At 37.6% G+C, this 23,570-nt stretch overlaps 1 protein-coding gene across 2 annotated transcripts in view; it reads left to right on the forward strand.

The window, feature by feature from the left end:
- Positions 1-23,570, forward strand: part of Col4a5 (collagen type IV alpha 5 chain) — a 195,768-nt gene that overhangs the window by 77,021 nt on the left and 95,177 nt on the right. For both annotated transcript variants that reach the window (XM_041636781.1, XM_041636782.1), the window contains exons 4-15: positions 5,744-5,788; positions 10,787-10,831; positions 10,913-10,975; positions 13,415-13,468; positions 14,186-14,212; positions 16,267-16,347; positions 17,645-17,707; positions 20,749-20,784; positions 20,875-20,916; positions 21,082-21,174; positions 22,558-22,611; positions 22,697-22,753. In XM_041636781.1, the coding sequence (XP_041492715.1) occupies positions 5,744-5,788; positions 10,787-10,831; positions 10,913-10,975; positions 13,415-13,468; positions 14,186-14,212; positions 16,267-16,347; positions 17,645-17,707; positions 20,749-20,784; positions 20,875-20,916; positions 21,082-21,174; positions 22,558-22,611; positions 22,697-22,753 (660 nt within the window). The remainder of the gene's footprint in view (positions 1-5,743; positions 5,789-10,786; positions 10,832-10,912; positions 10,976-13,414; positions 13,469-14,185; positions 14,213-16,266; positions 16,348-17,644; positions 17,708-20,748; positions 20,785-20,874; positions 20,917-21,081; positions 21,175-22,557; positions 22,612-22,696; positions 22,754-23,570) is intronic.

Consider the following 23,570-nt stretch of genomic DNA (forward strand, 5'->3'; position numbering starts at 1 on the left):
TTCCAATTCGAATCCCTTTGATCCCCTTATGTTGTCTTATTGCTATTGCTAGAACTTCAAGTACTATATTGAAGAGGTATGGCGAGAGTGGACAGCCTTGTCGTGTTCCTGAGTTTAGTGGGATGGCTTTAAGTTTCTCTCCATTTAATTTAATGTTAGCTCTCGGCTTGCGGTATATAGCTTTTATTATATTTAGGTATGACCCTTGTATCCCTAATCTCTCCAAGACTTTTATCATAAAGGGGTGTTGAATTTTGTCAAATGCTTTTTCAGCATCTAATGAAATGATCATATGGTTTTTTTCTTTCAGTTTATTTATATGCTGGATTACATTGATAGATTTTCGTATGTTGAACCAGCCCTGCATCCCTGGGATGAAGCCTACTTGATCATAATGGATAATTTTCCTAATGTGTTTTTGGATTCGGTTTGCCAGTATTTTGTTGAGGATTTTTGCATCGATGTTCCTGAGTGAAATTGGTCTATAATTTTCTTTCTTGGTTGAGTCTTTGTGCGGTTTGGTATCAGAGTAACTGTAGCTTCATAAAAGGAATTTGGCAATGACTCTTCTGTTTCTATATTGTGAAATACATTAAGGAGTATAGGTATTAGGTCTTCTTGGAAGTTCTGGTAGAATTCCGCATTGAAACCATCTGGTCCTGGGCTTTTTTTGGTAGGGAGGTTTTTGATAACCTCTTCTAATTCTTCGTGACTAACAGGTCTATTTAGATTGTTCTCCTGGTCCTGGTTTAACTTTGGTATATGGTATTTATCTAAAAAAGTGTCCATTTCCTTTACATTTTCCAGTTTTGTGGCATATAGGCTTTTGTAGTAAGATCTAACGATTCTCTGAATTTCCTCTGTGTCTGTGGTTATGTCCCCCTTTTCATTTCTGATCTTATTAATTTGCAAATTCTCTCTCTGCCGTTTGATTAGTTTGGATAGGGGTTTGTCAATCTTGTTGATTTTCTCCAGAAACCAGCTTTTTGTTTCATTGATTCTTTGGATTGTTTTCTGTGTTTCTATTTTGTTGATTTCAGCCCTCAGTTTGATTATTTCCAGTCTTCTACTCCTCCTAGGTGAGTCTGCTTCTTTTTTTTCTAGAGCTTTCAGGTGGGCTGTTAAGTCTCCAATGTGAGCTTTCTCTGTTTTCTTTAAGTGGGCACTTAGTGCTATGAACTTTCCTCTTAGGACTGCTTTCATAGTGTCCCATAAGTTTAAGTATGTTGTTTCTTTATTTTCATTGAATTCCAGGAAGACTTTAATTTCTTTCTTAATTTCTTCCTTAATCCAGGTATGGTTCAGTAGTTGACTGTTCAGTTTCCATGAGTTTGTAGGCTTTTTGGGGGTAGCATTGTTGTTGAATTCTAACTTTAATCCATGGTGATCTGATAAGACACAGGTGGTTACTAATATTTTTTTTTAACTGTGGATGTTTGCTTTGTTACCGACTATGTGGTCGATTTTTGAGAAGGTTCCATGAGCTGCAGAGAAGAAGGTATATTCTTTCCTATTTGGGTGGAATGTTCTATAGATGTCTGTTAAGTCCATTTGATTCATTACCTCCATTAATTCTCTTATTTCTCTGTTAGGTTTCTGTCTGATTGACCTGTCCATTGGTGAGAGAGGAGTGTTGAAGTCTCCTACTATTAGTGTGTGCGGTTTGATGGCTGCCTTGAGTTTTAGCAATGTTTCTTTTATGTATGTGGGTGCTTTTAAATTAGGGGCATAGATGTTTAGAATTGAGACTTCATCCTGCTGAACTGTTCCTGTTATGAGTATAAAATGTCCCTCTCCATCTCTTCTGATTGATTTAAGTTTGAAGTCAACTTTGTTAGAAATTAGTATGGCCACACCTGCTTGTTTCTTAGGTCCATTTGCTTGATAAGCCTTTTCCCAGCCCTTTACTCTGAGTAGGTGCCTGTCTTTGTGGTTGAGGTGTGTTTCTTGTAAACAGCAGAATGTTGGATCCTGTTTTCGTATCCAATCTCTTAGCCTGTGCCTTTTAATAGGTGAGTTGAGTCCATTGACATTAAGTGATATTAATGACCAGTGGATGTTAACTCCGGTCATTTTTTTAGTCGTAGAGTTTGTGTGTTTCCCTTCTTTGATTTGTGTTGGTGAAGGGTCTCAAGATGTCTGAGTTATTGTGGTCATTGTTGGACTCCTTGCTTAGTGATTTTCCTTCTATTACTTTTTGTAAGGCTGGATTTGTGGCTGCGTATTGTTTAAATTTGTTTTTATCCTGGAAAATTTTATTTTCTCCATTTATAGTGAATGAAAGCTTGGCTGGGTATAGTAATCTGGGCTTGCATCCATGGTCTCTTAGTTTCTGAAGTACATCTATCCAGGACCTTCTGGCTTTCATGGTTTCCATGGAGAAGTCAGGTGTAAGTCTGATAGGTTTACCTTTATAAGTAATTTGGCCTTTTTCCTTTGCAGCTCTTAATATTCTTTCCTTATTCTGTATGCTTTGTGTTTTGATAATTATATGGCGAAGGGATGTTCTTTTTTGATCCAGCCTATTCGGTGTTCTGTATGCTTCTTGAACCTTCATAGGTATATCTTTCTTTAGGTTGGGAAAGTTTTCTTCTATAATTTTATTAAATATATTTTCTGGACCATTGAGCTGCACTTCTTCTCCTTCTTCTACTCCTATTATTCTTAGGTTTGGTCTTTTTATTGTGTCCCATATTTCCTGAATATTTTGTGATGAGAGTTTGTTGGACTTGCTGTTTTCTTTGATCAGAGTGTTTATTTTCTCTATGGTATCTTCAGAATCTGAGATTCTTTCTTCTATCTCTTGTATTCTGTTGGTTATGCTTGTTTTTGTAGACTCTGTTTGTTTACTTAAATTTTCCATGTCCAGCCGGCCCTCTGTTTGTGTTTTCTTCTTTGCCTCCATTTCAGTTTTCAAGTCTTGCACCGTTTCCATTATCTGTTTGATTGTTTTTCCTTGGTTTTCTAGGGTATCATTCACTGATTTATTCAGTTCTTCAAACTTTCTGTTATATTTCTCATCCATTTCTATAAGGGCATTTTTTACATGCTGTTTAAGGGCGTCAATCAATTTCATGAAGTCAACCTTTTCTACTTCTTCTTGATTAAGGTGTTCATGTCCTCCCGTTGTGAGGTCGCTGGTTTCTGGTGGCTTCATGTTGCTTTTCAGCTTGTTGGGCGAATTCTTGCCTTGGCGTCTACCCATCTCTTCTTCCAAATGCTCCCTTATGGATCTTCTTTACCGGATCAGGTCTCCTTGCCTACCCAATGCTGGATCTCCCCAACGTTGTCTCTCCCCAATGCTGGGTCTCCCCAAGGCTGGGTCTCCTGGCGCCTAGAGATCAGGCCTCCGTGCTGATGGGCAGGTGACAAACAAAGCGCCTACCCTGCTTGGTGCAGGCAGGCCAAAGAAACAAAGGAACTCCCGCCTGCTTGGGTGCCCCGAGGATTCGGACCCAGTGCCCAGACAGGCTGGGCTGGGTGATGTTATGTGCAGAAAGAGGGTGGTGGGGCAAAGTGGGGAGGGTTCTGGATGGAAGCTGGGTTGGCTAGGAAGAAAGAGGAGGTATGCAGGGAGTGGGGGCCCTGCCGAGAGCTCAAGAGGGATAGGGGGCCAAGGAACCTCTGAACTCCCCTTCCCGGGCTGGCGCCGCAGGGCCAGAAACTCACCCCAACGCTGGGTCTCCTGGCGCCTAGAGATCAGGCCTCCATGCTGGTGGGCAGGTTGCAAACAAAGCGCCTACCCTGCTTGGTGCAGGCAGGCCATAGAAACAAAGAGACTCCCGCCCGCTTGGGTGCCCCGAGGATTCGGACCCAGTGCCCAGACAGGCTGGGCTGGGTGATGTTATGTGCAGAAAGAGGGCGGTGGGGCAAAGTGGGGAGGGTTCTGGATGGGAGCTGGGTGGGCTAGGAAGAAAGAGGAGGTATGCAGGGAGTGGGGGCCCTGCCGAGAGCTCAAGAGGGATAGGGGGCCAAGGAACCTCTGAACTCCCCTTCCCGGGCTGGCGCCGCAGGGTCAGAAACTCACCCCAACGCTGGGTCTCCTGGCGCCTAGAGATCAGGCCTCCATGCTGGTGGGCAGGTTGCAAACAAAGTGCCTACCCTGCTTGGTGCAGGCAGGCCATAGAAACAAAGAGACTCCCGCCCGCTTGGGTGCCCCGAGGATTCGGCTAAATCTATTTTCATTGTATAAAATTTCTAAAAAAAAAAAATTGTGGTTTACTTTTAAAATGTTGAATTCCTTTATTTAACAACATGGAATTTCTTTTTTTACTTATTTGTCTGTGAACTTCACAAGTGTTTTAAACTTTTGCTCTTATAAATCTTGTGCATTTTCTTGTTAAATTCACTACAAAATACTTTGTTTTACCATGTATAGGTGGGATATTTTCTCCTATTAAGTCTCCTAAAGTGGTCCTATAACAAGGCTTTTGAGTTTTTAATGTTAGCTTTTTATATAATTGTAAACTCATCATATTGTTATAGTAGTTTAAATACCTTGGTTTTCAGGCATACAGTCATATCATTTGCAAATCGTGGCTTTATCTCCTCCGTTGTAAAATGTTCTCCTTTTTAATGTAGTGCTAGGGATTGAACTCAGGGCCTTGCAGGTTTTAGGCAAATGCCCTATCCAGGTATAACCTCAGCTCCATTCTTTCCCACTCTTTCTTGTTTTGTTTTAAAATAGTCTTACTCTGTGGTCTACCTGTCCTGGAACTCTGTATGTAGATAATGCTGGCCTCAAACTTGTGGCCATTTTCTTGCATTAGGCTCTTGAGTGTTGAGATGATAGATGTCCTCCATAACTTCTAGCTTTCCAATTTTCTTTCCTAAAATTATTCCTCTGCTTTAACCTTGCTGCTTGATCTAACTGGTGCAATGTTGAAGGATTCTTGTCTTATTTCTGCCTACAGTAAGCAGGCATAAAATATTTATTGAACAAGAGGTCTTCTAGTTATTTTAACTGGGAATCGGAATTCATTTAATCTTCTTGTAACTGTGTCTGCTTTGGAATGAGTATATCATTAAACTTTTAAAAAGGAGAATATTTCATGGAGACTTATGGCCTTTTCATTAAGAATATCCATATCTTTGCTGCCAGAACCTGTGGATATGCTACTTTACATCAAATATTAGTTTTTCTTTATTAAAAATTTAAAAGAAAATCCTTAACAAAAATTCACTAAGGTAGATTTAAAAATGTCAGTGATACAGGCATGACTTGAAATGGTTAGGGAGTATTTGCCAGGAGTAGAGAGCAGAATCTGGAAGAGCGAGTTCATGATTGTTAAGTTCTGCCAGTAGAAGGTGCTTTCTGAAATAAATGAAAAGATAAAAGCAGAAATTCAAGAACAGCACGTACAACTGCAGCTTAAATATGCCATAGAAATAGTCAAAATTTTGAGGCTGTCTTCCTTCCATTCTTTTTTTTATTGCACAAATGATTTGGGAAATAGCTGCATTGCTAGCTTATCTTCTTTTTCTTGAATGCCTTGCATACAACTTTATGCATGTAAAACTTCATCTTCATGGCAGCGCTTTCCCCAGTAAAATAATGACTTTTCTTGATGTTGTTCATATAATTTATAAGTGTGTTTACTCTTAATAATAAACCTTCTTTGGGTGTATAATTTTAACACAAACTTTCAGATATTTTTACAAAGTTTAAGGCTGCTATAATGGAAAATTAGTCATTTGATGACTGATTTGAAGGACAAAAGAACTAACATATTGTGTTTTTCAGGGTGATGATGGAATTCCCGGGCCAGCAGGACCAAAAGGAATCAGGGTAAGCAATAGGCAGTGTATGGTAAATGCTTTGTTGATGTCAACAGATAAAAACACGCGAAATGATAGGAGACAACAATGATAAACTAGTTATTGTTGTACACACATGTAAATATATTAGATACAACATGTTGAATCTATTTAGTGTTGCTTTTATGTGTACTAATGTTTACTATTTCAAGGCTGAGCAGTTGTTACTGGATAATCAATTAGAAAGCTCTTCCCTGGGGATCATTAAGTCACCCTCTCTCAAAAGTAATTATCTATAGTTCTTCCTTTGTCTGAGAGTGGGGACCTGTGAAATTTTCCCTATTCGTGTTAGCGTATATTTTCTGAGTCACAATTGAAGGGTAATATCCTTTCTTGTGGGGAAGTCAAGGAAGCAGGGGTTTGAAGCAACTGATCACATCACTTTCACAATGGAAAGCCAAAATCAACCAGCATACTTGTGCCCCTTTTTCTTTCTCTATCATATCTAGTCCAGGATCCCCTTCCCAGTGAACGATCCTGAGCACAATTAAAATGGATCTTCACATACCAATTAATGTAATCAAGGTAATCTTCACAGGCATGTCCAGATAGCTGTTTCTCTGGTAATTATAGATTCTGTCAGGTAGACAACTAAAATAAAACATTACAACTTTACTCCTTCTAAGCTTGACACCTAAACCCATCACTTTTAAGCCATAACTTTCCATGCCTTGCTCTCATAGACCCATGAGAATAATATAATGTAAAATGCATTCAATCCAACATCTAAAGTCCCCATAGTCCTCAGTGTCTTAACTGTGAGCGTCTGTAAAATAAAAAAAAAAAAAGGTATATACTTCCAGCATAATATTGGCACAGAGTAAATACCCCTATTCTAAATTAGAAGAACTCAGACATAGCCACAATAATCACTTCAACATAAAACAAAATCAAACAGAACAAACATCAGATCCTGCAGCTTCAAGTCCAAACTCTGGGATTTGTAGTCTCATCAGCTGGAGTCCAAACCACTTGATCCGCCCCATGCATTCAGTTCTGCCCCCTGAAGCACACATCTACTCTTCCTAGGCTGGCTTAATTCTATGCCCACAGCTTTCCTTGGCAGCTGTCCATGATTCCTGGTATCTCCACTATCCTGTTGTCTTAGCTGTAACTTATGGTTTACCTTTACAACTTCACACACTGGCCTCTTAGGGCTTCTTTGCAGGAACTTCAACCACACCACAAATCCTCTGGCCTTACATTCTTTTTCAAGCTTCCATGTCTCTCAAATGAGCTACATTGCCAAGTTCTACTGCTAGCTCTTGAAGGACCTCTGGTGACTGGAGTTTTGCCTTCAGGACACCTTTTCTTTTGTCCTGATGCAATGTATGATGTTTGTTTTCAGTAGTTCTGAACTTTGTAACAATTATAGCTATGTTACCAATACTAAACTGAATTCTCTCCTTCATTGAAATGTCCTTTGCCAAACAAGTTAACCCATTATCTTGAAATTTACCTTCAATCGACTTTTAATAAGCAGCATAGAGGCAGATTGTTGGCCAAAATATCACATGAATGGCCTCTAGCCCAGTTGCTAATTAGAGTCCTTTTTCACTCTGATATCTCAATGACCAGTCTCCGCTTTACACATCCCCCCCCCCCCCCCAGTGTTCTTGTCTTCCAAGTTCCCAGCAGAAAAGGCTTTATCCTCTGATTATAGCATTCAGGGACTTTTCCAAGTCACTATTTTAACTCTTCCACATTCCTCCTGAAAACCAGCTCTAAAGGCCTGAGAACTGCATGGTCAGTTTTATTCCAACAATGGTTCCAATTCTAGTTACCAATGTCCGTCTTTTACTGTTGCAATGAAAAAAAATTCCCTGATAAAGGCAACTTAAGGGAGAAGGGGTTTATTCTGACTTACAGTTCATGAGTTCAAGCTGTCCATCAGGGTGGACAATAAGAGTTTTTAACAGTTGGTCACATCACTTTTACAATCAGCTGCAGAACATGGTGAATACATTCATACTAGTGTACAGCTTACTTTCTCCATTTTATCCAGTTCAGGATCCCCTGCTTAAGGTAAATGCCAACAATTTCGATGTCTTCCCACATCAATTGATGTAATCAAGATAATCCTCCACAGACATGTCATCTCCCAGGTGATTCTAGACTCTGTCAAGTTGACAGCTAATGCCTACCTTTCTTCAGTGCTGGTATGCATATGGCTGTTTTTAGAATTATAGAATACTGAGGCATGGTTTAATTCCAGCATTTGGGAGGCAGAGGCAGGCAGATTTATGAGCTAAAGACCAGCCTGGTCTATAGAGTGAGTTCTAGGAAAGGCAGAGTTATGCAGAGAAACCGTCTCAAAACCCCCAAAGAGAATAATAAGAAAAATTAGAGGATAGTGGTTTATTACTAATAGTGGTGATTTTTCCAAAGACAAGATCTATTTTCTCTGACCTTCAGTTGCTTCACTGCTAAAGGTAAAGAGTGTATCTTCAAGGTCTCTTTTAGCTCCAAACTTCTGTTTATAGCATAATATCTCTTACTTTGACTATTAGGTGCCTGCTCATATATGAATTATTATTACACCCCCAAAATATTGTAATTATTTGATAGTCAAACATTTAGATAAATAAATCTTGCACAAAGCTTCAAAAATATTCCATTGGAAAAAAAAAATATTCCATTGGGTGCATAATTTTTTAGTGCCATGTGGTATCCCAGATTGGCACATCGTATATGTACTATTAGCAGTTGGAATACTCAGAACAAGAAGATTGCTTTGAGTTCCAGGCCAGCATTTTGTACAGAATTGGGAATTTGTCTCCAAAAAATTCAAAACAAAAAAAATTCAAAACCAAATTAAAAAATCCATGTAAATTTCTTAAGTGGCATTTATGACTGCTGTGGATACAGTCTGGAAAAAATTAAGAAAGTCGAAACCGTTAGTTTAATTTGTCAGGTATCACTGATTTTTGTAGTAAATATATATATATATATATGCACATATATACAGTTAAAGCTCTTTATAATACTAACACTGTATCTCTCAATAGCCATTTATAGCTTCTGCATGATACATACTGCATACTGTGGAAACTAAAAAGAATTGGTCATTCTACTAATGGCTGCTTCTAGATAGCTGGGAGGTGTTCAATTAGACCCTGTTCCAGTTTCTGAAGTATAACTTTAGAAGTGCTTGATATGGTAGCCGTATCTTTAGGTCTCAGCTTACAGACTACTTTTATCTTGTTGTTCTTTATTTCTTTTGTTTTCAAGACAAGGTTTCCTCTGTGTAACAGCCCTGGCTGTCCTGGAACTTGATTTGTAGACCAGGGTGGTCTCAAACTCACAGATATCCACCTGCCTCTGCTTCCCAAGTAGTGGGATTAAAGGCGTGTGCCACCACCATCTGGTATTGTAATTAAAAAAAAAAACAGTGCTCAAGAGAAAGACACCATGCAACAGAGTTCACTTGGAGGCGTTATTAGAGGAAAGGGAAGATAAAAGGGTGAGGGAGGAGGTGAGACCACCCTCTGGGGACAGGAGTGTCAGAAAAGAAAAGAAGGGAGAGAGAGATTGATTTTGTGTGTGGGAGAATATGTGTGGAGAGGGAGAGATAGAAAGAGAGTGATGGGAGGTGGGCAGGGCCCTTTTAAAAGGGAACTTTGTGAACATGCACAGGAGGAGCTCTTAGTGGCTACAGCTAAGGACATACACCCCAGGGTCAGGTCAGTACAGGTGTCTGAATACTAACAGCCAACTCAAATTACTCTTGATGTGCAGTTTAAAAGTGAAAAAGATTACGTTTAGACAAATGCAGAGAGCACACAATAGATTCAACTTCCTTGTGCTTAGTTTTATCTTCAAAACAATCGACCATTTTGACATTTTGTCTCTAAACAAGCACTATTTATGCAAATATTTTAAAGGAAATCCCTCACGTCTTTCACTTTGCCACTGAAAACTTCAGCGTGCTTCAGTAACGATTAGCCACTCTATTCTTGCTTTACGGTAACAATTTGTAGATTATTTTTAAGTCAGTCCTAATTTCCTCAGGCCACCATTTTAGCTGGAATGTTAATAAATGAATGAACTGTTCGAACAACTACTTGAAGTGTTGTTCAAGGAAGGATTTTTTGAGGATTTTTTTCATTAAAAATACATTTGATTTAATGTTTCAGTTAATTGTAGTTATTACTTTTTGAGATAAAGTCTTACTCGGTAGACTTAACTGGACTTAATTAAACTCGCAGACAGTGCTGAGAACACTGCATATTATTCTTTTGAACCGCATTTTGTCCCATCTTTGACCTGGTAGGAGTCTTTTCAAGTTTGATTCCTGCCCACTATGATTTTTACCGAAGTCACTGGTCACTGTGACTTTCTTGCTTTCCGGCATACAGTCTATCAGAAACGTCTTCTGCTCATTTTTTCCAAACCTTGCTGTAATAGTGCTGCAGACACAAACCTTAAATATCATATTGTGTTCCCTAATTTATAGTGTGCCCCTGGGATAGAGACATAGAAGTGAGTTGTTAGGTTAAAGGTTATGTGCATGTCAATTTTGGTAGCTCTTTCCAAATATTCTGCCATAACACTTGAGTCTGTGTTTACAGTACTGATGAGAGTACTGTTTTCCCTATATCCTCGCCAACAGAAACAGTTGTCAAGTTGGATTGTGCCAGTCCTGAAAGGGAAATTTAATTGAAAGATGTTTGAGGTTAGTTACATTAATGTCCTCAGCGGAAGATCCATTTGTTACCCTCTTATCTCCTAGTAAATTCATTATTCACAGATCTGAAGGAATTTTGTGTTAAGACGGACATTTCCACCACGCCTTTGCTTGCAGCTAGTAAGTGTAATGGAGCAAATGTGCCTGGAAACAGGAGCCTCTAGTTTTCTGTAAAAGGGATTTTCAAAACATCTCAAGGAAAGAGCTCTTCTGTGGTCATTAAAACAACAGTGGTTGGTAATCGCCTCGTCACTACCTCAAGGGATTTATTTATTGTTATAGGGTCCTCCTGGACTTCCAGGATTTCCGGGGACACCAGGTCTTCCGGTAAGTATGATTTTGATTATTGTAAGATCTTCTGAAAGATAATTAAGGGATGCTATAAGTGTGTTGTATGCCTTTTTAAAGGGAATGCCAGGCCATGATGGAGCTCCAGGACCTCAAGGTATCCCTGGATGCAACGGAACAAAGGTGAGGTTTATTGAGCTTAATTGTGGACAATATGTGGATCATACTAGATTTAAAAGTCTGAAAAGCGATAAAGTGACTTTGTGTCTAAGTCAGCCTTTTCAGTATAGTAGATATCAGTGATTTATTTCAGCCTGTCAAACTAGTGGCAATAGTGCATTGGATTAGAGGTTACTTACAAAACCTTCATGTAAAGTAGTTTGGATATTAAAAGTGAATTAGGATATATGTGTTTCACATACTATAGAAGTTGCTATAAATAATACTGGTAATATCTTTTATTAATTTTGCCTTACAAATAGATGCTGTCTATATTTTGAATAGTCTATGTTTTGAGTTTAAAAACTTTATGGAATGTTATTTATACAGTGGAGGAAGGGGCTCATGTATGCCTTGGAACACACTTGGAGGTAGAGGACAACTTACGTGGGTTGATTATTTTATTCCACCATGTGGGATGTGGGTATCAAATTCAAACTGTCTGGGTCTTAGCAGAAGACTAAACTTCTACTGAACCATCTCACTGACTCATGCTTTATTTTTCTTAACTTCCTTAGCTGTCACCGGGAAACTACAAGTTTTTCATCAGCAAAAATGATTCACTTAACTGCAGAAGAATTTGTTAGATAATGGCACTTTTCTTGTTTTGAGTCAAAAATTTGACATTAATATACAGCAATAGAGAGAGGAAAATTTGCTCTTCTTGTAAAATGATATATTGTGGCCTCTTATTTTCTTGTTTTGCATTTCCTTTTACATAAATGCACTATTTATTTTTTAAAGCATTTTCTGTTTTCTGCATAATATTCTATAAAACTACATCTACCCTATATATTTTTAATGAAGACATGTGCCGTATTTTTACATTACGGTATATACTTTAACTTTTTGCATTACAATGAACATGTTTTCTGAGAACCTTTAAAACATACACAAAACCAACACAATAATTTTCAACCTTAGTATTTCCCAGGTCTCTTTAATGATTGCCAATAGTAACATTTTTCTTGACACAGAATCTCACTATGTAGCTTTGGCTAGCCTCAAACTTACAGCAATCCACCTGTCTCTGCCTCCCAAGTTCTGGAACTAAATGTGCACCATGTGTGCCCTAACACTTATAATTTTTAATGTATAGATTTATTTGTAAGGCAAATATCAATATTTGAGAGATTTATTTGTGTTCTTCATTCTAGTTCAGGCAGTCTTTGATGATAGGATCATTATTAGTTATGACAATAAACAATTTCATGAGGAAGTAAACTCCTTTCTTGACCCTGTTCTGGTGGAACAAATATGTTTTTGTTTCTTTGTTTTTTTAAGTGTGGGTGGGCGTGGGGGGGTGGGACATATGTGTTGCCAGCATGCCTTATGCAACAAGAAAACCAGTACTCAAAGCTTTAAAGAGGAAAGCCAAATGCATGTGCAAGTATATATTGTATAATTAAAGATATCTTTTTACCCTTTCACAAAATAGTCCTTTCCAATATCTAACAATTAATTTATGTTTTAGGGCAGGCATCATTTATATAATAAGTTATATATAAATTAAATAATTTTATTGTGCATACTGCCAGATTAGAATTTTCTTACATTTCTCACTAGGTTTGTAAACTATGAATGCTGCATCCACGATGTATGGGTTCTAATTCTTTAATGTTTTCTAAACTTGATATGTACACTCATTCCTTTCTCTTTGGACCTATTTTTTTCCATGTGTAAAAGGTGATACAGAGAAAGCCACTGATACTCAAAAGCACAAAGGTGTAGTAATTTTCCCATTTTAAACCTTCTGACAGGTTTGTTCCCAGAATTGTTATAGCATACATGGGTATTTGCAAAGAATTTGCTTCGGTGTTCTTTCTTCTCCCTCTATTTTAACTGCTTTCTAAACTAAATGTCTATATTGCTACTTTACAACAGTGAATGAGAAAAAATAGGTACCTAAAACTGCAATGGCCTGCGATTGCTAGAAATGTTGTTCCTGTCTTCTTGGTGATATTAATAGCCTTCTTCTTTGCCATCTTTTCCTTTTTACAAAAATAATTTGAAATAGTTTACAATAAAAGAAAATGAAGTGATAACTTTGGAATCAGAAGGTATACAACACATGGTTAGGAAATTGGGGCAAATCATTAACTATTAAATGTGACAATAATCAGAAATCTTCGGTGTGATGGTGTCAAAATAGTTTTGAAAAGCAAATTACAATGGTAGAGTTTTTCCTTTAGTTTCGGTTGGGGAAGATGAGTAGGGCTAAAAGTATCTCGGTAGGCTGAATTGCTACAGATAGTTGATTCTGAAATAATTGGGAAGTTGTTGCTAATGAATTTTTGGTAATCTGGTATGTTTCAAATGGCATTTGAAGAGAGTCATTGTTTACTTATACAGTTATTTACTGTTTCTTCATTCTCTATACTCTTTGTTTTTAACTCCTTCTAGGGAGAGCGTGGATTTCCAGGCAGTCCTGGGTTTCCTGGCTTACAAGGTCCTCCAGTAAGTTCTAAAATTCAGAATTAAAATGAACTCAAGATGTAACAGAAAAGGTGTGAATACAAAGTTTGTTCATATGGAACAAATCGCATATTTAAAGTAGCAAACTAGAGTATTTAAAAAAAAGGAGTGGCTGTACCCCTCGTGGTCGGATGTTCTATCGGGAATTCACCAAGGCCAGTTGGCCTGGGTCTGAAAAAGCATGGGATAAAACCAGACTCGCTGAACAAAGCGGACAATGAGGACTATTGAGAACTCAAAAACAATGGCAATGGGTTTTTGATCCTACTGCACGTACTGGCTTTGGGGGAGCCTAGGCAGTTTGGATGCTCACCTTACTAGACCTGGATGGAGGTGGGTGGTCCTTGGACTTCCCACAGGTCAGGGAACCCTGATTGCTCTTAGAGCTGATGAGGGAGAGGGACTTGATCGGGGGAGGGGGAGGGAAATGGGAGGCGGTGGCGGGGAGGAGGCAGAAATCCTTAATAAATAAATAAATTTAAAAAATAAAAGAAGTGGCTTAAAGGGCTTCCTGTTGAATAAAACCATGGATTCATGCTAAGTGATAGAAATCTTACCTATAAGAATCCTATAATATAAAATATTATGAAATTGCCCCTTGGAAGTTTATTCAGATTATTTTCCTTTTGTATAGCATGTATTCTTTTGTTTACCCCTGCCCAATTTGTATAAAAGTCCCTTCTTTCTTTTTAATAATAGGGGCCTCCTGGGATCCCAGGTATGAAGGTAAGCATTCATGCTAATAAGATAAACAGTTTAAATAAAATATGTAGAAAGTCTATAGTCTCTGCCTCCAAATGGGTATATATAGAAGTTACGCAGGTATACATGGAGAAACTCTCTTTAATTAGTATAATGTTCTATACTGACATTCTTGAAAATGTATGTGTTGTGCTCAAATCTTTCTTTTCTGCCACCTTTAGACTTTGTTGTATTGTACTTTGATAGGATTAACCGTTGGTTCTCTCTAGAAATGTGTATATTCTTTATCTCTAGCTTCTGTAACATTCTAGTTTCATAGTTTTTTCTGCACCAGAGAGTTCTGTAACCTTCAGTACAAACTCATTGTATTATGTCTAGCAGTCATCAAGAAACTGGCCTGACTCTTCCTTCTCCTCTATGACTCGTGACATTAATAATGTCTGCAGTATTTATTAATGATGATGTAGTTATAGCAAGCCATGCCTTGTTAACCCTCAAATAACCCTGCCCAATCCATTAAATCCCCATATATATAAATTTTGTGTCAGTACATTGCATGGCTTTTAAGTTGTGTTTTTATTAATTCTTGAAAATATATACATTCAACATGTTTTGTTTCTATTTAGCCTCCACTCTTCCAGGTCCACCTCCACCTTCTCATACTCCATGTCCTCCCTTTTTCCCATAGTCCACTGAGTTCAATTTGTGCTGTCCATATTCTCATGGCTATAGGTCCATCTACTGACGCATGATCACCCTGTCCGGAGCCATACCCTTAATGATAATTGATTCTCTCTCCTCCAGCTTCCATCTGCTATCAATCACTTCTCCGATGGGGGAGGGCTTTCATGAGACCCACCTCACTCCACGCTGCAATGTTGACTGGCTTAATCTTGTGCTGGTCTTGTGCAGGCAACCACAGACACCGTGAATTGCATTATGTCCAGAAGATAATTGTTTGTTTTGTCCTTGACTTCTAATGCTTGTAATTTTTCTGACCCCTTTCCATGGTTCCCTAAATCTTAGGAGGAGGAATGTGATACACATTTCACCATTTCATTAATGTTTATTCTCTGTACTTTGATCAGTTGTGAGTTTCTGCATTAACCATTCTCCAGCACACAAAGAAATTTCTCTCCTGAGATCTAAGGGTTGAATGGATGAGATCTAATGGGTAGAGACATATGAATTTAGTGGGCAGTGTGATACTCTGTCCATTTGATAAAATTATAGTACTAGGTCTACTCACTGATGCCTATGAGCTCCCCAGCAATGGACTCTTGGGCAGATTTACACTACCAGGCATGAGTTTCCTATTGTGTGTGGAGTGAGCCTTAAAACTAATTAGAGATCAGCCAGATACTCCATAATAGTAACGCTCTATCTTGTCATGCTGGGTATTGTTGTAGCAACGGCCTTATCTTAAGTCACCTGGATCACTAGTACCACTGGTCTGAAATTACTTCATTTGAGAACTTAAAATTATTATTTTTTTATACCAGACATCATGAATGCTAGATAAGCACTCTGTCACTGAGTCAGTACAGCATTTAGCTACTTGTGGCAAATGACACTTATCCTGCAGGCTGAGACCTACTCATTACTTTCACATGTTACTCTTCTTTCACTGCCTAGCTAACTCTCTATATTACATATTAATCACTATGCCATTTTGTTTTACTTTAGAGACTGTGAGAGAACTACTATCTTGTTATACTTGCTGTGGTTTATTTTTCCCCATTATGTTGTTAGCCAAATGGAAAAAGAGGCTCTACTTTCTTTATTCCTAAGTACCCAGAACCTAACACAATTCTGCACAAATGTTTTATATCTAATACATATTTTTAATTAATGAATATCTAAACATGTCACAAACTTGTAATAAATTCACGGTACTTCAGCATACTAAGGCTACTTCTTAAGTTACTTTTCGAAGGTAAATTTGTTCATGAAATTATCGGTGTGCTTATTCTTTCCCTGTATTTATATGCTAAAATGAACTCTCAGATTTCTATTTATGATCTTGCTGATTTTCATGTATAATAACGATTATAACTCACATTGTTGGTTTCTTTCAGGGGGAACCAGGTAGTATAATCATGACATCACTGCCAGGTCCAAAGGGTGATCAAGGATACCCAGGTCCTCCTGGAATACAAGTAAGCATATAGGGATTTTCTTGCTTGCTGCATGATTAAATCAGAAGATTGTGCAAGTCCGTCAGTACTCCCTGTTTTAGTTATACAAATTAGCATTTGAAGTTTACAAGGCATCAATGTATTCTATCAAAAACAGCGTGAGACAGAGAGGTTTTAACAAGCCATATTTGCATTTGTTTATCTTTATATCCATGGTCCATGGATATTAGTGTATGTGCCAGTACAGTTTAGCATCAAAAATAACTTCCTAGATTCTTCTCATGCTATAGATAGCAGTAGAATCCACTTTAAGTGTGCTTTTCAACAAATAAAAATCATTGATCTTTCTTAAGATATAAAAAATGTCATTTGTATTAGTATCACTTATGCATGATCATACTTTGAAGACTGGAGGAGTGCAATTTATGTATGATAAATATCAGGTCTAATCTTACAAAAAGATTGTTAGTTTATAGATAATATACAGAAAACCAACAAAGGCTTTTCAGTATATTTAGACAAGGAAGTGCTTTCTAGTTTAGGAGAATCAATCCCTTTACCAAAAATACAGACCAGGAGATTTTGCTATTTGATCACCAAAGTACAATGTTGGTTTTTTTTATTTTCGTTTTTCTCTTTTCATTCTTTACCTGACATTACCAGTCACACTCTCTTGAGTTTGTTCAATCTTGCTCTTGATAGCTCATGGAGTTTATTATGAATATGTAAGATAAAAATATAACAGTACATGCAGAATATATGCTGATACAATGCAAAGTGAACATCTTTGAATACTCCCAAACCCTACAGAATGTTTAAGAACTAAAACATCACAAATAATTTTGTATCAATGTGATTTTACTTGACAGCCACATCCTTTTGTATTTTCTCAATATATAGCTAGTGTCCTGATTAAATTGTTGATTCTAAAGTAGCTTTATTCCCTAAACTATATTAGGTTTCCTTTATTACATGTGATAGTTATGTAATTTTCTATAGTGCCTCTTGACTTGTTAAGATTCATCATTTGTTTTGTTTGGTTGTAGTTTATTTATAGTTTTTCATTATGCATTTATCATATTTTTTTATCTATTATTATAGAACACAGTTTTTCTGAAAGCTGTATCCAATCTCTTTTATTGAGTTACCATATAAGATACTTAACCCTTCTGTTTGTATAATTTTAAGTTCTGATATTATCGCAGGGATATAGATTATGAAAATAACTTAAGTCAGAAGCATTTATTTTTTTATAAGATAAACAGTTAAACTTAGGGGATTTTGTTTTTCATCATTTTCTTTACTCCCTTTATAACAGGGTCCACCTGGTCCCAAGGGTATATCAGGGCCAAGTGGTCCTCCAGGACGACCAGGCTTAATGGTAAGTTTCTATGATTATATTTTTCCTCTTTTGCTTTCTGATGCACAAATATGATTACTAATTGTATTACTTGAAAGTTAACTTAATTTTAATATTCATGGCTTCAATTTTGTTATTTAATGGTGACTGTTGTAGTGAAGAGTGAATCCCAAGAAAGCAAAGCCCCAATATTTTTATACAGGTAAAAAATGACACACATAAAAATAAGCATGTGAAATGGGAGCTGGACATATGGGAGAATGCTTGTTTAGCATCTATGAGGCCCTGCACAGAAAAAAATAAAGATAATAAATCCTCTTGTAATGCTTAGATTTCATTCTGGTCGTGGAGTTAGATCTTTGCTGCCATCCTCTTTTTAAAAAGCCAACAAAATTGTATTCCTGTCAAAGTAATTTTTCACATGTCATTTTGTGTCCCATACACCATGTATTTAAGTGACAATTTTCATTATACCTGCACTTTTGTTTGTGACAATCGATTCTTACACTTAAGTAGCGGAAATAATGTATGCTAAATTCTAGAAGAATCTACTGGAACTCCTTAGAAAAGGCTTAAATATGCCCCCTTTCACTTTTATTTAATTATTAACATCCTGCAAAGCAGGGGACTCTGAGCCATGGCACCTCTTCACAGTATTGGCGTCGTCTGAGTCTGTTATCAAACCCTAAATTTCTTTAACCTTTGCAAACTACTTAACCCAGTCACTCCACACTTCTGTATATTCCTTCAAAAAACCCTTGTTCAATAACAGAGGAAGTAAAGTCTTATTAGTGTCACTAAGATATGATGCATAAATGCAGAGAATGCTTATATTAGAAGTGTCATACATAGGCAAACAAATGCCTAATTAACTTTTCCTTTGAAAATGTTGTCTTTATTCTTGAGAATTTCATACGTGAAATATGATCATGTTCATCACCATATCACCCACCCCGTTAACTCTCCTTCTATCTCTGTCAACATTTCCCTCCCAACCTCATGGTTTAAAAAGGAACCCCTTACGTACAGTTCTTGCTGCCCATATGTTCATGGATGTGAAGCCATCCACTGGAGAATGGGGATTCCATCAGTGGCCACATCCTCCAGAAAGGATGCTTGCCCCCTTCTCTCGCAACTGTCAATGAGGGGTGGAGCCTGGAGGTCGTCTACCCTATCTATAATAAGATTTTTGCTGGTATGAACTTGTGAAGGTCTTGGGTAGGTAAGGTTGGTTTCTGTGAGTTCAAGAGCGCAATGGTCAAGTCATGTCTAGAAGGCAACACTCACAGCCCTCCTTCTCATCCTCCAGATAGCCCTGCTACTTTCTCTTCTTCCGTGTTCCCTGAGCCTTAGGAAGGGCTCTTGATACAGATGTCCAGTTTAGGGCTGAGCACTCAGTTGCTCGCTTTTTCTATTTCAGACATTTTCTTTATCGTTTCAGTCTCATTCAGTTTGATTATTTCCAACATCAAATGACAATGTGTATAGTTAAACTAAAAACAAAGGCGCATCTAGAACTTCCATGTTTATGAAATTCAAATCATTGATTGTTGCCCAGGTGTTAGGTGTTTCAGCATCCCAATGCAAGGTCTTTCTTCTTGTCTACCTTGAACATCAGTGTGTCATTCAAAGATGCACCCCCACCTTCTGCTAAGGTTTCTGGGCTGACTATAAGCTCAGTTGATGTGTCTTTTGTCTGCAAAGACTCTGGGTTCACTGCTGTCTGCCTGTTTGTGGGAGCCCAGTGGAAGGAGAATTGATGAGAAATGTTAGTGAAATCTTCTCTTTTCTGGTCCTAACCTGGATTTTTCAAAATCCAACTGAGCAAGTAGCCTTTTCATTCTCCATGATAAACGACATCATAAAAATGCTCAGTGAAACACATAGGGAAAAGGGAAAATGCATGATGGCCTTTCAGCAATGAACTACAGTAAATAAAATAATCTGTATGCAGTAGTTAGTACTCAGCTTCTTAGTCTCCGAACTTTGACTAGTTATATATGTCTCTCACTGACTACTCCCTAATACAAAAAAGAAGCTTTTCTAACCAAGGTTAAAGACCCATGCATGTAGACAGCATGACCATTTACCTAAATATCAATAGCAAGTTCTACCATTGGACTTAAGCCCTCCCCAGCCACAGCCTTTTGACCAGGGTTACAGTATGAGGTATGACATTCTTTCCTGCAGAACAAGCCTCAAGTCTAGTCAGAAAATGGTTAGTTATCCAATAACAGTCATGGCACTGTTGCACATCAATACGTTTGATGTGTTTTCTTTCCCAGCACTTTACACAGAACCTTCTGGCACAATGAAATCTGGCCAGCAGGGAGAAAGTTTCCTGGTGTGTTTGAGATTGGTTTCTCTCTTTACCGCAGCCAAAGTGTAAGCTGTCTTCAGTAATTGGGTCTTACTGTATAGTTATGGACGGTGACCAAGAAATGTCTAAATTATCATGCCTTGAGACATTTTCAGAAACACAAATACAGTTGCATACAACGTAGCTGGATTAAAAATGAACACATGGCCAGGTGTCATGGTGCACGCCTTTAGTCCCAGCACTTGGGAGACAGAGACAGGCAGATCTCTGTGAGTTCCAGATTGGCCTGGTCTCTAGATCAAGTTCCAGGACAGAGAAATGCTTTCTCAAAGAAAAAAAAAGGGGGGGGGGGGCGGAGAACGTGCGCTTCCTAAAAATCAACTTCATTGTTGTAGGTGCTTTGTTACCCATATTCTGATAAAAACGTGTTTGTTCAAGCTAATTAGTTATTTGTTTTTGGCACTTGCACTATTTACCCCTCTCTCATATCAGTCCTAGCTTTCTGCCCCCTGTCAGTTCCCATCCTGTCACCAGAAGTTTCTACATTTGTCTAGATTGTTTCAATCAATTTCAACTGTGACATTAATTCAATGAAAAAATAGGTTGTTTGTGGCCCTGCACTTTAGTACACAGTTGCTTTATCACTGAGCTATATCTCTAGTCTTAAAAATCGTTTTAAAACCAAATAATTGTAAAGAAACATCTTAATATAATGTTTTTCCTCTTTTCCGTGTCTTCTAAGGGCCCTCCTGGTCCACCAGGCCCACCAGGACCAAAGGTAATGTTCTTTCTTGTTACATGATTTATTTTGCATAGATTAGTTTTTCTTAATATTAATGAGAAATTAAACTGAAACTTCTCTCTTCAGGGGAATATGGGCTTAAATTTCCAGGGACCCAAAGGTGAAAAAGTGAGTAAAGAAAAAGAGTGGGTTACTCAGCCTTCATGTTTCTTCATTCATACTCATTTGGACTGCCTTTTTTTCTTGCCCTGTTTCTTCCAATGGACATAGCTTGTCTATACTATTACTTGTAGTAGACACTAAATATCACTGTATGTTTTGCTGTGTAAATAGGGTGAACAAGGTCTTCAGGGCCCACCGGGTCCACCTGGACAGATCGGTGAACAGAAAAGACCAATTGATGTAGAATTTCAGAAAGGAGATCAGGTGAGTCCCCAGGGAGGGGAATTTGATATTTTGGTATAACTATGTTATTATCTTGTTTGTGGTTGTGGAAATCATATCAGGGTGCATTGGAATATTCAGATATCACATTTTGCATTCTTTTTATTAATTAATTTTTTCACTTGTTTTACATCCTGCGTGCAGTCCCCTCCCTCCTCTCCTTCCATGTCCTCCCCCTTCTACCTTCTGCACCTCCATCCTGCATTATTAATATGTACAATTTTGTCACTTATATTTCCTTTAATCAAATTTTAAAAAATTCTATAAAATTTTTAAAAAACCTTGCTTTCTGTTAAAACAAACTATATGTAGAAATGTACTCTTAAATGTGGATGTTCTTTTAATAACAAAGACTTCAAATAATTAAATTTTTAAAAATTAACTTTATTAGGCTATCATTTTTATGCCAAACAATTAATCCTTAAAATCTATAATCCATTTGTTACTATTCACAAGGTAGGCACACTGTTTCTACAGTGTACTTTTAGAAAATTCTCATCTACTCTGTGTAAAAACGCAGGCCTATTAATTTTCATTTCACATTCTCCCCTAACTCTCCATTTTCTATCTCTTTGCTCTGTAAATTTGTCTATTGTTGGTGTTTCATATAAACAGAATCATACAATATGTGGTCTTCATTGCTGGCTGTTTTTATACGACTTAATGTTTTTATTTCAATTAATTTTATCATGAAGCAGTAGTTTATCCTTATTATGGCTAAATTATATTCCATTGTGTGGATATCGTAAATGCTTTACTTACCTATTCATCTGCTGACGACCATTTGGGATGTTTCTATTTTTGCTCCTTGCTTTATATTCATGGCTAAGCTCAGGAAGTGCTAAGGTACATTGTCATTATAATACTTTCATTCTCTGATGCCATGAAAGAAGACCAAGTGTTCTTTTAGTGCACACTGACCTACCTTTAAACAAACAAGATATATGCATTTTAATTCACTTCAATGCTGATAAGATTTTAAATATATTTAAAATCTACTATCAATACAAATTAAACCAATTAATTATCTATGAAAAGATACATTGTTATGCAGCTGGCAAATCTTCTAGTTTTATATTCTCTTGCTTATTGTAAAATACTTTACATGAATGAAAAGAATTCTTATTACATATGTTGTTATTTAGCTGGTATTGATACCAGATATTAACTGAAGTGAGGAAAGAATTTTATATTGTGTTCCAATTTCAGCTTTGAGTTAAAACACTCTGCTGTCTATTTATATCTGATGAACCTAAAATTCACATTATTAAACATGTTCAGTAGTTAGAACTCTACCGAGTTCTAGTAGAGTGAGAACACATATTCTAGTACTAATGTGCTTTGCTTTCCCCTATACCTGAATAGGGAGTTCCTGGTGATAGAGGACCTCCTGGACCTCCAGGAATACCTGGTCCTCCAGTAAGTATCCTAAGATGCTTTAGAATCATTTAATATGAACTGGTACTGATATACACTATCTCATGAAACTACTGTTTGTGTGCAGGGTCCTCCAGGTGGTGTGAAAGGTGAAAAGGGTGAGCCAGGAGAGCCAGGCAAAAGAGTAAGTGTTATGATCACTAGTAGTGTTTATAAAAATTCTAAGTATGCTATATGTACCAGGCTTTCTCTTTCGGGCCACTAACCAGCTCCCAAATCCCGACATGGAAACTTATTATTAGTTATGAATGCTCAGCCTTAGCTTAGGCTTGTTTCCTGCTGGCTCTTATAACTTAATCTGTTTCTCTTTAGCTGTGTTTGGCTCAGTGTCTTTTACCGTGCCTTTCCTTCTTTCTGTACATCTTACTTAGACTGCTTCTCATGTCTGGACAGTGGCTGCCTGGCTTCTGGCTCCAGGCATGTCCCCCTCTTTCTCCCTCATTCTCTTCTTCTTTTCTCTCTCCTATTTATTTTCTCTGCCTAACAGCCCTGCCTATCCCTCTCTTGCCCAGATATTGGCTGGTCAGTCTTTTATTAGATCAATCAGGTGCCTTAGGCAGGCAAGGTAAACTAAAATGCAACGTATCTTTACATAATTAAACACACATCCTCACATCATTAAACAAATGCAGCAGAAACAAATGTAACACACATTTACATAGTTAAAGTAATATTCTGCAGCATAAACAAATATAACACATCTTTGCATAGTTAATTTCTACAACACTCATGTGGGTATGTTTCTTTCTAAGTCCTAATTTCACTGCCTGAAAAATATCACTACTTGTATAACTTATTATAATAACTGTCATTATAAAGTCTGTTTATATAGTTCGAGGTAGTACTAATGTGCTGGGCAGTGCTGGTGCATGCCTTTAATCCCAGCACTAAGAAGGCAGAGACAAGTCTAAGGCTGGGCCCATGGTGGTGCACGCCTTTAA

This window comes from Microtus oregoni, unplaced genomic scaffold (genome assembly GCF_018167655.1).
Source record: "Microtus oregoni isolate MIOR12 unplaced genomic scaffold, Mior012 000050F_005, whole genome shotgun sequence".
Classification (NCBI taxonomy): domain Eukaryota; kingdom Metazoa; phylum Chordata; class Mammalia; order Rodentia; family Cricetidae; genus Microtus; species Microtus oregoni.